At 49.4% G+C, this 14827-nt stretch overlaps 1 protein-coding gene across 1 annotated transcript in view; it reads left to right on the forward strand.

Moving 5' to 3' along the window:
- LOC147098065 (cGMP-dependent protein kinase 1-like) overlaps positions 1-14827 on the forward strand; it is a 120022-nt gene that overhangs the window by 58281 nt on the left and 46914 nt on the right. The window contains exon 4 of the mRNA XM_085971295.1: positions 12956-13061. Within this exon, the coding sequence (XP_085827421.1) occupies positions 12956-13061 (106 nt within the window). The remainder of the gene's footprint in view (positions 1-12955; positions 13062-14827) is intronic.

Raw genomic sequence — 14827 nt, forward strand, 5'->3', positions numbered from 1 at the left:
CATGGGAACTGTTCCAGAGTCTCTAGAATTTTGGAAGATGACCAGCAATGCATCTACTATTTCTAGGGCCACTTCCTTAAGTACCCTAGGATGTAGATTATCAGGCCCTGGGGATTTATCCGCCTTCAATCCCATCAATTTCCCTAACTTGAAGGCTAAGGATAGGCTGCGAGGACAACCTCATCACACTAAGGCTACCAATTAACTACTGACTGGCTGAACTAGTTTATCACGCCAGGACCCGCAGTCACAAGCAACTTCATTGGGCATTTAAATTCTAAAATAGCCAGTTATATTGCTAGAACCCAGTTCAAAGATTTAGATTAGTCATTCTTGGACTCTGATCTCCAGGAATCCATTGTTAAGGAAGTGGTGTCAGGGCACTGAGAAAATCATAACATGATTAGGCAGAGTCAACATGGTTTTAGGAAAGGGAAATCGTGTTTGACAAATTTATTAGAGTTTTTTGAGGATGTACCTAGCAGGGTAGATAAAGGGGGAACCAGTGGCTGTTGTATATTTGGATTTCCAAAAGGCATTCGATAAGGTGCCACATAAAAGGTTATTGCACAAGATTAAGGGCTCATGGGGTTGGGGGTAATATAGTAGCATGGCTAGAGGATTGGTTAACGGACAGAAAACAGAGAGTAGGGATAAACGGATCTTTTTCAGGTTGGCAGGCTGTAACTAGTGGGGTGCCGCAAGGATCAGTGTTGGGGCCTCAGCTATTTACAATCTATATTAATGACCTAGATGAAGGGACCGAGTGTAATGTATCCAAGTTTGCTGATGATACGGAGCTAGGTGGGACAGTAAGCTGTGAGGAGAACACCAAGGGGGAAAAATACTAGTTGATTTGCGCCTCCCATTAGCGCACGGGGCGCAAAGCAACTAATGCCCTGGCGCGGCGCCATTATCACTTCCCGCGAAATTCAGTGGGAGGTTAGCGGCGGCGGTAACCGTTAGCGCCCCGTGGTGCTGCGCTGTTAGCAATGACATCATCGCCGTGCGTAGCGCCCCACTCACGCCCTGGCTGTGATCTTGGGTAGCGCCCCCTGACTTACCGCCGGACGCTATGTCCGACAGTGTCAGAGGGGCCTACCTGCGGCCGGGGCGGCCATTTTTGTTGCTGGCCGCCTGCCAGCACCTGCCCCCGTTGCTGTCCCTGGCCTTCTGTGCAGCTCCCCCACCCCCACCCCCCCCCCCCCCCCCAGCAGCGTGCCGGCTGCGCTCCATGTGCCCGGCACTTCTCTTGAGTGCCGGGCTCTTTTGCCAGCACTCCGATCCCCGGGGGCCCAGCTGGGCCCTGGGTCGCGCTGCGCAAGGCCCCTCCCCTTTAGAAAGGCCTGCAGTACCGCAGTAGCACCCCGCTTCCCTCTTGGGGTGCTACCAGTGAATTTCAGACGCGGGGGCACTAACTTTTTTGGGGCGCTAAAAGCGGCCGGCCGCACCTCCACCTTAAAGCGCCCCACTAAGGCTGCAGGACGGCCCCGTTTTCTGATCGCTGTTTGCGGCCGCTGCGGAAGAGGCGGCCGCAACTAAATATGGGGGTCGGGGCGGAACCGGGGCACTGCGCACACCGATGACGTCATCGGTGCCGGCGCAGCGCTAACGGCTACCGCCGCCATTACCGCTGCGCTGAATATCAGTGCAAACTCCTCTATTGGCACAGAAGCCCTCTTTGGGCGGTAACTGGCCGCAAAGCTGGCAGCGCCTTACTGAATTTCTAGGCCAACATTTTTTAAGTGGTGAGAAACTATTAGTGTTCAGAGGGATTTGGGTGTCCTCGTGCAAGAAACACAGAAAGCTAGCGTGCAGGTACAGCGAGCAATAAGGAAGGCAAATGGTATGTTGGCCTTTATTGCAAGGGGTTGGAGTATAAGAGTAAGGAAGTCTTGCTACAATTGTACAGGGCCTTGGTGAGACCACACCTGGAGTACTGGGCACAGTTCTGGTCTCCGTGTCTAAGGAAGGATATACTTGCCTTGGAGGCGGTGCAACGAAGGTTCACTAGATTGATTCCTGGGATGAGAGGGCTGTCCTATGATGAGAGATTGTGTAGAATGGGCCGATACTCTCTGGAGTTTAGAAGAATGAGAGGTGATCTCATTGAAACATACAAGATTCTGAGGGGGATTGACAGGGTAGATGCTGAGAGGTTGTTTTCCCCAGGCTGGAGTGTCTAGAACTAGGGGGCATAGTCTCAGGATAAGGGGTCGGCCATTTAAGACTGAGATGAGGAGGAATTTCTTCACTCAGAGGGTTGTGAATCTTTGGAATCCTCTGCCCCAGAGGGCTGTGAATGCTGAGTCGTTGGCCTAGAAATTGGGATGTGGGTTCGCCAGGGCTGTAGCGCCAGAAATTTTGCGCCAGCGTTAATGCGGCAGCGCCCGACAAAAATTCGGTTGCGCCGGGCCCAGACGGCGGCGGGCGCTAAAGGAGGGTTTTAGCGCCTCAAAACGGGCGTTCAATTGGGTTTTCCGGCGCTAATCCCCCGCTGCGGCACCCGATGCGGTGCGGCAGGCTGGGGAACTGCAGGCCTCCTCCTTCTGTTAAGGAGGAGCTGCCTGCAGCCGACAACTGATTCCCCCGACATCTGAGCCCGGCACCTCGGGGAAGTGCCGGGCTCGCAGCACACACACATCAGGGCCGCGGGGGGGGTGATGCAGGAGTCCGGGAAGGGAGGTGCGGGCAGGCGGCCGCCGGGAACGCGGCCGGCCGCCGCTCCACCTTTATGCGCCGGCGCAAAGGCGTGTAAGAACCCTTTCCACAATCGTTGGTTGCGCCTGCCACGAGCGAGGCGGGCGCAACTGAATTTGGGCTTGGGGCCGGGTTACCACGGCAACCGGGACGCTGCGCACACCGATGACGTCATCGGTGCCGGCGCAGCGCTACCGGCTAATGCCGATGGTAAGGCCCAAGTCAATTTCAGAAACGGCTATAATTCCAGCGCAATGCCCTCCAGCGCCGCTAATTGGGCGCTAACCCCACTCAATTTCTAGGCCGTTGAGTATATTCAAGGCTGAGATAGATAGATTTTTGGACTCTAGGGGAATCAGGGATATGAGGATCGGGCGGGAAAGTGGAGTTGAGGTCGATGATCAGTCGTGATCTTATTGAATGGCGGAGCAGGCTCGAGGGGCCCTATGGCCGACTCCTGCTCCTGTTTCTTACGCTCTTATGTTCTTAGGTACAGTTCTCAAATGCTAATGTCCTGTTGACAGCTTGATGGAATCTGTTTTATGTTAAAGGACAGTAATTCTCAGTAGCTGTCTTTGGATTTCAGCCAGTGAGTGCTATATAAAATTATTTTTCTGCAATTATGAGATGACTTTTTATGCTGATCAGGGTGAAGGATGGAAATGCCCATGAATTAAACTGACTCTTGGCATCAAGCCGTCCCAGGTCACAATGGAGCAGGGGTTATTTACAGTGACATTCTGACTACACTGTGCAGTAAATGATCCTCATAAGAATGATTACAGGGGCCCCACATTTGACATTTCCATTCCCGTTGACAGAGTGAGAATGATTACCAATTTGTGCAAAACAGAAAAACCCCACAATTTTGTGTTGTACGTGTTCCTTTGAAGGGGTCCTGACTGGAAGAGCCTCTCATCAGAAGGCGTCCTAACAGTGAGACACATTCTCCACTGTCTGAAACCTCTATTAACCAATTACTCCTCATTACTCGGGCTGAGTGACTGGGTCTGCCTCTTGCCCCGTGCCCTTATGGTGTTGGGTTTTGGTGCATTTTTCTCTAAGCTGCTGTGACTTCTCTATCTGAGACTCAACATGCATAAGGCATTCACCATCAATAGTTATAGTGGGTTTCCATGGGAACAGTTCTTTTAACATGCTGATAAGTACTGAGGCCTAGAAATTCAGTCGCGTTTGCGCCCACTTATTGGCTATAAAGTGGTTTGTGCCTGAAGTTTTTTATCGCCCGAAATTCAGATGGACCCTAACATCGGTGTTAGCCGGTAGCGCCGCGCCAGCACCGATGACGTCATCGGTGTGCGCAGCGCCCCGGTTGCAATGCTATTCCGGCCCGATGGCCAAATTCAGTTGCGGCCGCCTCGCCCGTGGCAGCCGCAAACAGCGTTTGTGAAACGGGGTCTTGCAGCTCCGAAAGGCCGGCGCATAAAGGTGGAGCGGCGGCCGGCCGCTTTCCCGGCAGCCGCCTGCCCGCACCTCCCTCCCCGGACTCCTGCACCACCCCCCCGCGGCATTGATGTCTGAGTCCCGCGAGCCCGGCACTTCTCCGTGGTGCCGGGCTCATTTGCCGGGGGAATCCACCGGTGATCTGACGGCTGCAGGCAGCTCCTCCTTAAGAGAAGGAGGAGGCCTGCAGTACCCCAGCCTGCCGCACCGCATCGGGTGCCGCAGCGGGAGCTGGACGCCTGAAAGTGACATTCATCGCCCCTAGCGAGGCGGCCAAACCCTGCAATAGCGCCCGCCGCCGTCTTGGCCCGTCGCAACTGAATTTTAGGCAGGCGCTACGGGAATCCTGGCGGGTGCAAAATTTCGGACGCAAAAGACCTGGCGGGGCCATACCGAATTTCTAGGTCTGAATGTTTGGACTGTAAAAATTTTGAAAGATATATTCCTGTGAATGTAATATCTTCAACAACAGCTGACATTTAGAACATAAGAACTAGGAGCAGGAGTCAGCCCTTCGGCCCCTCGAGCCTGCTCCGTCATCCAATAAGATCATGGCTGATCTTCTACCTCATCTCCACTTTCCTGCCCGATCCCCATATCCCTTGATTCCCTTAATATTCAAAAATCTATCGATCTCTGTCTTGAATATACTCAACGACTGAGCCTCCACAGCCCTCTGGGGTAGAGAATTCCAAAGATTCACCACCCTCTGAGTGAAGAAATTTCTCCTCATCACAGTCCTAAATGGCCGACCCCTTGTTCTGAGATTGTGAGCCCTTGTTCTAGACTCCCCAGCCAGGGGAAACATCCTCCCTGCATCTACCCTGTCAAGCCCTCTAAGAATTGTATATGTTTTAATGAGATCACCTCTCATTCTTCTGAACTCTATACAATATAGGCCTAGTCTACTCAATCTCTCCTCATAGGACAATCCCCCCATCCCAGGAACCAGTCTGGTGAACCTTCATTGCACTCCCTCTATGGCAAGTTTATCCTTCCTTAGGTAAGGAGACCAAAACTGTACACAATACTCCAGGTGTGGTCTCACCAGGGCCCTATATAACTGCAGCAAAACATCTTTACTCTTATATACTCAAATCCTCTTGTAACAAAGGCCAACATACCATTTGCTTTCCTAATTGCTTGCTGTACCTGCATGTTAACTTTCAGTGATTCGTGTACAAGGACACCCAGGTCCCTCTGAACACCAACATTTCCCAATCTCTCACCATTTAAAAAATACTCTGCTTTTCTATTTTTCCTACCAACGTGGATAACTTCACATTTCTCCACATTATATTCCATTTGCCATGTTCTTGCCCACTCACTTAGCCTGTCTATATCCCCTTGAAGCCTCTCCTCGCTATAAGTTTCTAATCCTCCAGACATTGCCCCTTTGGAGAGCTGCAGGGTAAAACCACAAAATCACCAAAAAACAAAGACTCCGAAAAGCCCGCCGACCTTTTCAGCTTTTCCAGCAAGACCTACTCTGGGATGTTTCATTACCACTGGAGAGCAAAACTGCTGCACTCTCACTCATAAAACAAAGCCCACGAAAGGTAGACATTCCAACAGAATTCCTGGCACTGCAGGTCCAGCAGCTGAGGTTCACCTTCCAACTGGGACCCTTTGTCTGAATATCGTCCCAGCGAGGGCGGCAGTTTAGGGACGATGCAGACCTGTCAAACAGGAATCAGGACTGGAGTTGCGTCAAAAGGGCCATGTGATCCCAGTGAAGTGTCATACCGAAGGTGTGAATCTATCGTTTCCTTATCAGGGCCCCTGTTAAAGAGGAATCCTTGACATCAGGATATTTTATTGCTACTCTTAAAGGTTTCTTTTTCAGAAACCTGTCTGTGTCCTCAACCTGTTACATAGAAACATAGAACATAGAAGATAGGAGCAGGAGTAGGCCATTCGGCCCCTCGAGCCTGCTCCGCCATTCAATGAGATCATGGCTGATCATCCAAACTCAGTACCCTGCCCCTGCCTTCTCCCCATATCCCTTGATCCCTTTAGCCTTAAGAAATATATCTAACTCCTTCTTGAATATATTTAATGAATTGGCCTCAACTGCCTTCTGTGGTAGAGAATTCCACAGGTTCACCACTCTCTGGGTGAAGAAATTCCTCCTCATCTCTGTCCTAAATGGCTTACCCGTTAACCTTAGACTGTGACCCCTGGTTCTGGCCTCCCCCGCCATCAGGAACATCCTTCCTGCATCTAGTCTGTCTAGTCCTGTTAGAATTTTATAAGTTTCAATGAGATCCCCTCTCATTCTTCTAAACTCCAGCGAATATAAACCCAATCGACCCAATCTCTCCTCATTCGTCATTCCTGCCATCCTGTTGGATTAATTTCTGTGTCAGCAACTGGACCTGGACAATTTCCCTGCTTCGTCAACACTGCATTGGATAGTCGAAGCCCTATTTAAAATGGGTTCCTGACACAGGCACGCACAACCTCTTCAAATTTGGTCTGGCTGGTGAGACCCACTCCCTTTAACTGGAGTCCAGATCTCAAGACTCCCTCATTAAGTCTGGTTGAGACGCTGAGATTCCTTCATTAACTGGGGGTGGGATACTGAAAATCCTTCATTAAATGTACTATGGACCCTGAGACTTGCTCATTAAATGGGGTATGGACCCCTAGAGATTCCCTCTTTATATATTTAACGCACCCACTGGCTTAGGGCTAATGAACTGATTACACTGGGCAAACCGACACTGGCATGTGATGGATTACATAGGATTATATAGGATATACGGCACAGAAACAGGCCATTCGGCCCAACCAGTCCATGCCAACGTTTATGCTCCACTCGAGCCTCCTCCCGTCTTTCCCCATCTAACTCTATTCCCTTCTCCCTCATATGCTTGTCTAGCCGCCCCTAACAAAGAGAAAGTTGATCCAGGCAAGTTGAGAGGGGGACACAATTAAAAAAATGTTTTTTTTGTTCGTTCCTGGGATGTGGGCATCGCTGGCAAGGCCAGCATTTATTGCCCATTCCTAATTGCCCTTGAGAAGGTGATGGTGAGCCGCCTTGTTGAATCGTTGCAGTCCGTGTGGTGAAGGTGCTCCCACAGTGCTGTTAGGGAGGGAGTTCCAGGATTTTGACCCAGCGACGATGAAGGATCAGCGATATACTTCTAAGTCAGGATGGTGTGTGACTTGGAGGGGAACTTGGAGGTGGTGGTGTTTCCATGTGCCTGCTGCCCTTGTCCTTCTAGCTGGTAGAGGTCGCGGGTTTAGGAGGTGCTGCCAAAGAAGCCTTGGCGAGTTGCTGCAGTGCATCTTGTAGATGGTACACACTGCAGCCACGGTACGCCGGTGGTGGAGGGAGCGGATGTTTAAGGTGTTAGAGGGGGTGCCAATCAAGCGGGCAGCTTTGTCCTGGATGGTGTCGAGCTTCTTGAGTGTTGTTGGAGCTGCACTCATCCAGGCAAGTGGAGAGTATTCCATCACACTCCTGACTTGTGCCTTGTAGATGGTGGAAAGGCTTTGGGGAGTCAGGAGGTGAGACACTCGCCACAGAATACCCAGCCTTTGACCTGCTCTTGTTGCCACAGTATTTATGTGGCTGATCCAGTTAAGTTTCTGGTCAATGGTGACCCCCAGGATATTGATGGTGGGGGATTCGGCGATGATAATGCCGTTGAGTGTCAAGGGGCGGTGGTTAGACGCTCGCTTTTTGGAGATAGTCATTGCCCGGCACTTGTGTGGCGCGAATGTTACCTGCCACTTATCAGCCCAAGCCTGAATGTTGTCCAGGTCTTTCTGCATGCGGGCATGGACTGCTTCATTATCTGAGGAGTTGCGAATGGCACTGAACACTGTGCAGTCACCAGCGAACATCCCCATTTCTGACCTTATGATGGAGGAAATGGCATTGATGAAGCAGCTGAAGATGGTTGGGCCTCGGACACTGCCCTGAGGAACTCCTGCAGCGATGTCCTTGGGCTGTGATGATTGACCTCCAACCACCGCAACCATCTTCCTTTGTGCTAGGTATGACTCCAGCCAGTGGAGTGTTTTCCCCCTGATTTCCATTGACTTCAGTTTTACTAGGGCCCCTTGATGCCACACTCGGTCAAATGCTGCCTTGATGTCAGGGGCAGTCACTTTCACCTCACCTCTGGAATTCAGCTCTTATGTCCATGTTTAGACCAAGGCTGTAATGAGGTCGGGAGCCAAGTGGTCCTGGTGGAACCCAAACTGGGCATCAGTGAGCAAGTTATTGGTGAGGAAGTGCTGCGTGATAACACTATCGATGACACCTTCCATCACTTTGCTGATGATTGAGAGTAGACTGATGGGGCGGTAATTGGCCGGATTGGATTTGTCCTGCTTTTTGTGGACAGGACATACCTGGGCAGTTTTCCACATTGTCGGATAGATGCCAGTGTTGTAGCTGTACTGCAACCGCTTGACTAGAGGCGCGGCTAGTTCTGGAGCACAAGTCTTCTGCACGATAGCTGGGATGTTGTCGGGGCCCATAGCCTTTGCTGTATCCAGTGCACTCAACCGTTTCTTGATGTCACGTGGAGTGAATCGAATTGGCTGAAGACTGGCTTCTGTGGTGGTGGGGACCTCAGGAGGAGGCCGATATGGATCATCCACTCGGCACTTCTGGCTGAACATGATTACAAACGCTTCAGCTTTGTGTTTGCGATATTGCCCAGCAGCTTGAGTTTGGTGTGACAGGAATCACTTGTTAAAACTAGTTAGTGTTGACACAGCAAACCACTGGTGATAGCTGGCTGCAAATTGTGAATTGCGATTCCCTCCCTCGTGGAAAGCTCTTTGTAACTTTATGCTGTCAAGTTTTATCTGTTTGATTGACAGAAGCAGCAGCGATGCTGGAACTCCCAGCCATACTTCGGGAGCGGCAATTGTAGGGACACCGGAATCTTTCAAATCTGGGCCCAAACGTTTTATAGATTCTTTCTCAAACATCAGCCGGTTTTAGCCGGCCAAGATCCTGGTCCTTTTCTGCCCAGAAACACATTGAATTATCCCTTCACCCCATTTCCTTCAGGGTCCTTCGCTGCTAACTTATTCCTAAACACTGATGTTTGAGAATCTATAAAAAGTTTGGCCCCAGATTTGAAAGATTCCGGTGTCCCTACAATCGTAGCAGACTGTGACATGCTCTTAGATTTTGGAGTTCTCAGAACAGGACTGTACCCTGAATGATTATTTGTCTTTTCTCCTCCGGTTGATGATGGACCGTTTTTTGCATTTTCATCTCTTAAAAATACCTTAAAAGTAATAGTGAGGCCTCTTTTTCAGGTTATGCCTGCAGCAGACTGTCCTCTCCCTGGAATATGGCATTGGGGGTTGGTGCTGGACTGCAAGGAGCCCCAATTGCTGCTTTAACACCAGGTGGCATGTTTGATCATTCTGGTTGTACCATGAGCTCGGCTCTACCTCTGGTTGGCACACAGGTTCATGAGCCAAGGCTGCAGCCTTGGTCTCTCTCTTGTACCACCCTTCCTTTCCCTTCATATAAAGGTGCAGCAGCCGATTGCCTTCTGCTGGAGCCATCCTCAGAGCTTGCAGGGAAGTAGGCATTGGGCTCCACAATTCTGCAGCTCGCACGCCGGGGCAACTCTGAGTCGTAGAGGGCACAGGGTGAATGGTAACACGAGTGTCGGCAGTGTCCCTCTGCACCCTGGGAAACATAGAAACATAGAAGATAGGAGCAGGAGTAGGCCATTCGGCCCTTCGAGCCTGCTCCGCCATTCAATGAGATCATGGCTGATCATCCAAATTCAGTACCCTGTCCCTGCCTTCTCCCCATATCCCTTGATCCCTTTAGCCTTAAGAAATATATCCAACTCTTTCTTGAATATATTTAATAAACTGGCCTCCACCGCCCTCTGTGGCAGAGAATTCCACAGGTTCACCACTCTCTGGGTGAAGAAATTCCTCCTCATTTCAGTCCTAAATGGCTTACCCCTTATCCTTAGACTGTGACCCCTGGTTCTGGACTCCCCGGCCATCAGAAACATCCCAACTCTCCAGTTGGTTAGTGACGAGGCTCATGAAGTTATTGGCCTTCTTGGAGATAAAAGCATCTGTGACCTCCATAAATTTCTATAGCACCTTCCACGACCACTGGACACCCTAGAGTGCTTTACAGCCAATGAAGTACTTTTGAAGTGTAGTCACTATTATAATGTAGGTAACGCGGCAGCCAATTTGCGCACAGCAAGGTCCCACAAACAGCAATGTGATAATGACCAGACAATCTGTTTTAGTGATTTTGATTGAGGGATAAATATCCCCTGCTCTTCTTTGAAATAGTACCATAGGATCTTTTAACATCCACCTGAGAGAGCAGACGGGGCTTCGGTTTAACGTCTCATCTGAAAGACGGAAACTCCGACAATGACCGAACTCCCTCCGCACTGCACTGGGGTGTCGGCCTAGATTTTTGTGCTCAAGTCCCTGGAGTGGGAACACGGCGCTGTAAGAATAGCTGACGTGTCCCTACAGGGAGTAAGCATTCCATTGTACTAGTTACATATGGCAAATAAAATTGAATTGAATTGAACCCACAACCTTCTGACTCGGAGGCAAGGGTGCTACCCACTGCAGAGGCAAGGGTGCTACCCACTGCAGAGGCAAGGGTGCTACCCACTGCAGAGGCAAGGGTGCTACCCACTGCAGAGGCAAGGGTGCTACCCACTGAGCCACGGCTGAACATCACTGAAAGTAGCGACACAGGTTAATAAAAAACATAGACGTAGAGAAGATGTTTCCACTTGTGGGGGACACCAAAACTAGGGGTCATAAATATAGACACCAATAAACCCAATCGGGAATTCAGGAGAAACTTCTTTACCCAGAGCATGGTTAGAATGTGGAACTTGCTACCACAGGCAAATAGCATAGATGCATTTAAGTGGAAGCTAGATAAGAACACGAGGGAGAAAGGAATAGAAGGATATGCTGATAGGGTGAGATGAAGTGGGGGTAGGAGGAGGCTCGTGTGGAGCATTAATGCCAGCATAGACCAGTTAGGCTGAATGGCCTGTTTCTGTGCTGTACATTCTATGTATGATAGATTTTTGTTAAGTAAGGGTTATGGAACCAAGGTGGGTAAGTGGAGTTAAGATACAGATCAGCCATGAACTAACTGAATGGTGGAAGAGGCTCGAGGGGCTGAATGGCCTCCTCCTGTTCCTATCATGCTGTCCCTGTCATAGCCGAAAGCCTAGAAACTGGCAAAAAAAAAAGTGAATATACTTATCTTTAATTGAAGACTGAAAGAGTGCAGATCAGATCCTGCAGTACTTTTCAAACCAATCCCCTAAAAAAATCCTTGTTGCAGATCCCACTGGATTTGTATTAAATTGAACAGTAGAAACATCAACACTGGATGCCAGAAAATGCTGGAAATGCATAATGGGTCAGTCCTTATCTGAAAGTGAACAGAGCAGTTATCATTAGTCTTCATCAAGAGCACGTCTCAAACTGGTTTCATGCGACTCCATCTCTGTCGTGAATCTGAGAAGTAGAATTTGTACACAAGCTAATTTAATTTGCCGTTTTGAATTGTAAAGCTTCAGATGAGGGGCACTGGAAATTCGTGCACTTTCTCTCTCTTTCTTTATCTTGTGACTGGCCCGCAGCTAATGAGACACTGTGGGAAAAGCAGCAGAATCCAGAGGAGCAGCAGGAATACAAATCAGCTCCAAGTTTGGAATCTGATTAGGCCTCTCCGCAGAGGCTTGTGGCGTCTCAGTCTTGACGTACTGCAAGTATTGGCGCCTCGCGTTACCATAGCGACAACACTCGCCTGGCTGCACCGCCCCAGGGGCCGGAGGGGCAAAGTGAACTCTTGAAGATGAATCGAAAGCCTTAATGTTGCCACATCAGGAGACACTGAAGGAACGGAGATGGAGACTTCCATTTTTAGTGCCCACTTATATATTTTTTGACACTCGGAAACCAGGCTCGGAGCAGGATGACGATCTGTCTGTGTTTGGCTAAACCTGAGCTCCCCCCTCCACCAGCACCACCGTTCAACCAAATCACGAGTTATTTCTATGTTTTCTTTTACTGTTTTTCTCACCTCCTTGCACTGTTTTGTCATCAGCTCCCATGAACCAGCGTGCATCAGCCTGCAGGAAGTGAAAGAAAGACTTGCATTTCTACAGCGCCTTTCATGACCGCGGGAGGCCCCAAAACGCTTTGCAGCCAATGAAGTACTTTAGAAGGGTAGTCACTGTTGTTATGCAGGAAAAGCGGCAGCCAATTTGCTCACAGCAAGCTCCCACAAACGGCAAAAGAAAGATCTTGCATTTATACAGCGCCTTTCATTACCTCAGGATGTCCCAAAGTGCTTTACAGCCATTGAAGTACTTTTTGAAGTGCAGTCACTGTTGTAATGTGGGAAACGCTGAGCCAATTTGTGCACAGCAAGCTCCCACAAACAGCAGTGTGATAATGACCAGATCATCTGGTGTTTTTTTTAAAGAGAGAAGGAACTTGAAGTGACCAAAGAAAATAAGTGACAGACTGTGGTGTAATTTTCACCTTTCTCCCCAGTGGGATCTGATGCCAACAATCAGCAAAAGGTTTGTGTCTGTGACGGGGTTTAACCCTGGTACTTGTGTCAACACAAGGGGAAGCTGAGCATGAGCAAGGACCACTGGCATGGAACATAAACAGACTCACTCTTGCTGCAATACCCCACCGCAGGTATATTGGAGAAACGGCAGATTCACATCCGTGTGTTATAAATGCCTGCTTTGAGATTTCTTCCCATTTGTTTTTGCAGCCCTCACCAACATCAAGCTCTGGGCTATCGACCGACAATGTTTCCAAACGATTATGATGCGGACGGGGCTGATCAAACACGCCGAGCACATGGAGTTCCTCAGGAGGTGAGTTACTGCTCCCCAACTCCGTCTCCCATTCCTCGTTGTGCAGCTGTGCTGGGTCAGTCACACTCTCACAGATCGTGGGTGCAAGAAACAGCCTGGAGTTTCCGCCTGTTTTCTGCCCAGATATCAGCGCAATCTTCAGTTTAAATTAGTTTAATTCAGTGTTCCAGTCATTAATCAATTACAACAATGACAACTTGTATTTATTTCGCGCATTTAGTGTAGCAAAATGTCTCAAGACACTTCACAGCAGCATTAGCAAACAAAATTTGACACCGAGCCACATTAGGAGATAGTAGGGCAAAGAGGTAAGTTGTAAGGAGCGTCTTAAAGGAGGAAAGGAGAGGTTAGGGAGGGAATTTCAGAGCTTTGGGCCTAGGCAGCTGAAGACACGGCCACCAATGGTGGAGCGATTATAATCAGGGATGCATTAGAGGCCAGAATTAGAGGAGTGCAGATATCTCGGGGGGTGGGGGTGCTGGAGGTTACAGAGATAGGGAGGGGCGAGGCCAGGGAGGGATTTGAAAACAAGGATGAGAATTTTAAAACTGAGGCGATGCTTCACCGGGAGTCAGTGTAGGTCAGTGAGCACAGGGTGATGGGTGAACAGGACTTGGTGCGAGTTAGAACGGGGTAAGGAGAGATGAGGACGGGTGAGCAAAAACTTGGTCAAAGAGGTAGGATTTAAGGAGTGTCTTATGTTCGATTATGCTGATTCATGGGAGGTTTAACGTCGGACTACTGCAAATGGGTTTGAGGGGAAAACTTGGGCATAATTTCACCTTGGCAAAACCGCTGCAGTGTCCTATGCATTCCAGGCTCGTTTCCCGATTATGTTCCCAGCGGAAACTCCAGGCCCAAGTGTCTGAGGGCTTCTTGGAGATCTGCACGTATGGTGGAGGATGGCAATGCTTTTCTCAGACCACACGTTTTGCGCTGTGTCACTCTCCCCGTCCATCATTTCCCCCCAGCCCGTCATTTCTTTCCCACCTCCCGCCTGTTGTTTCCTTCCCCCCTCCACCCGTTTCCCCCCAGCAAAACCACTCCCAGCCCAGGTGCTCACATTTCACAAGCCGCCCATGTTTCCAGGGTCAGTCTCGGCAGGGATGGGGAACGGTTAGAGAAAGAGACGAGCTCATACACATGATAGGCTCAGAAAGAAGCAATCCGTACAAAGAGTAACGCAGTCTCAGAATAAAACATCGAGAGATAATCACCCGGGCTCAGGCGATCTTTACTCCCATACCCAGCAGCCTGAAGACTGGGTCCACCATTAGTGTCAAAGGCATCGAACGTTACAGCCTCAGAGGCGCTGCGTTTCATTCATATCTTTTCACCTTGAATCTTTTGATTGCCGATTCTTTGCTGTCAGTTGTTTTTTGAGAGTCGTGCGTCTGCCTAAATATTTTTAATATAGAATTTCTCTTCACATTTTCCTCATAATGAAATATTCACATTCTTCAACTTAACACAAGACAAACCCCTTCACAAGGTTAACATTTGTAAGGATTAACGAGTCATTCATAGAACAGAGAAGAGGTTTACCGAAGAGAACAGGCTATTGTCTGTTAGAATCACAAAGATGCAGAACCCATTTTGCCAGATATGTATCAGTCAGAGCTTCTCCACATCTTCTCTTTTTCAGAACATGAAATTCACATTCTTTATCTTTATCACAGAAGGCCAGCCTTTCCAAGGACACAATCTTGATGCACTGCACCAATCTTTAACAGTCTGCGTCTTATTCTGAAGTCCACAAGCAACAA

Source organism: Somniosus microcephalus, chromosome 30 (genome assembly GCF_052327205.1).
Source record: "Somniosus microcephalus isolate GS21.2 chromosome 30, FLI_Smic_1.0, whole genome shotgun sequence".
NCBI lineage: Eukaryota > Metazoa > Chordata > Chondrichthyes > Squaliformes > Somniosidae > Somniosus > Somniosus microcephalus.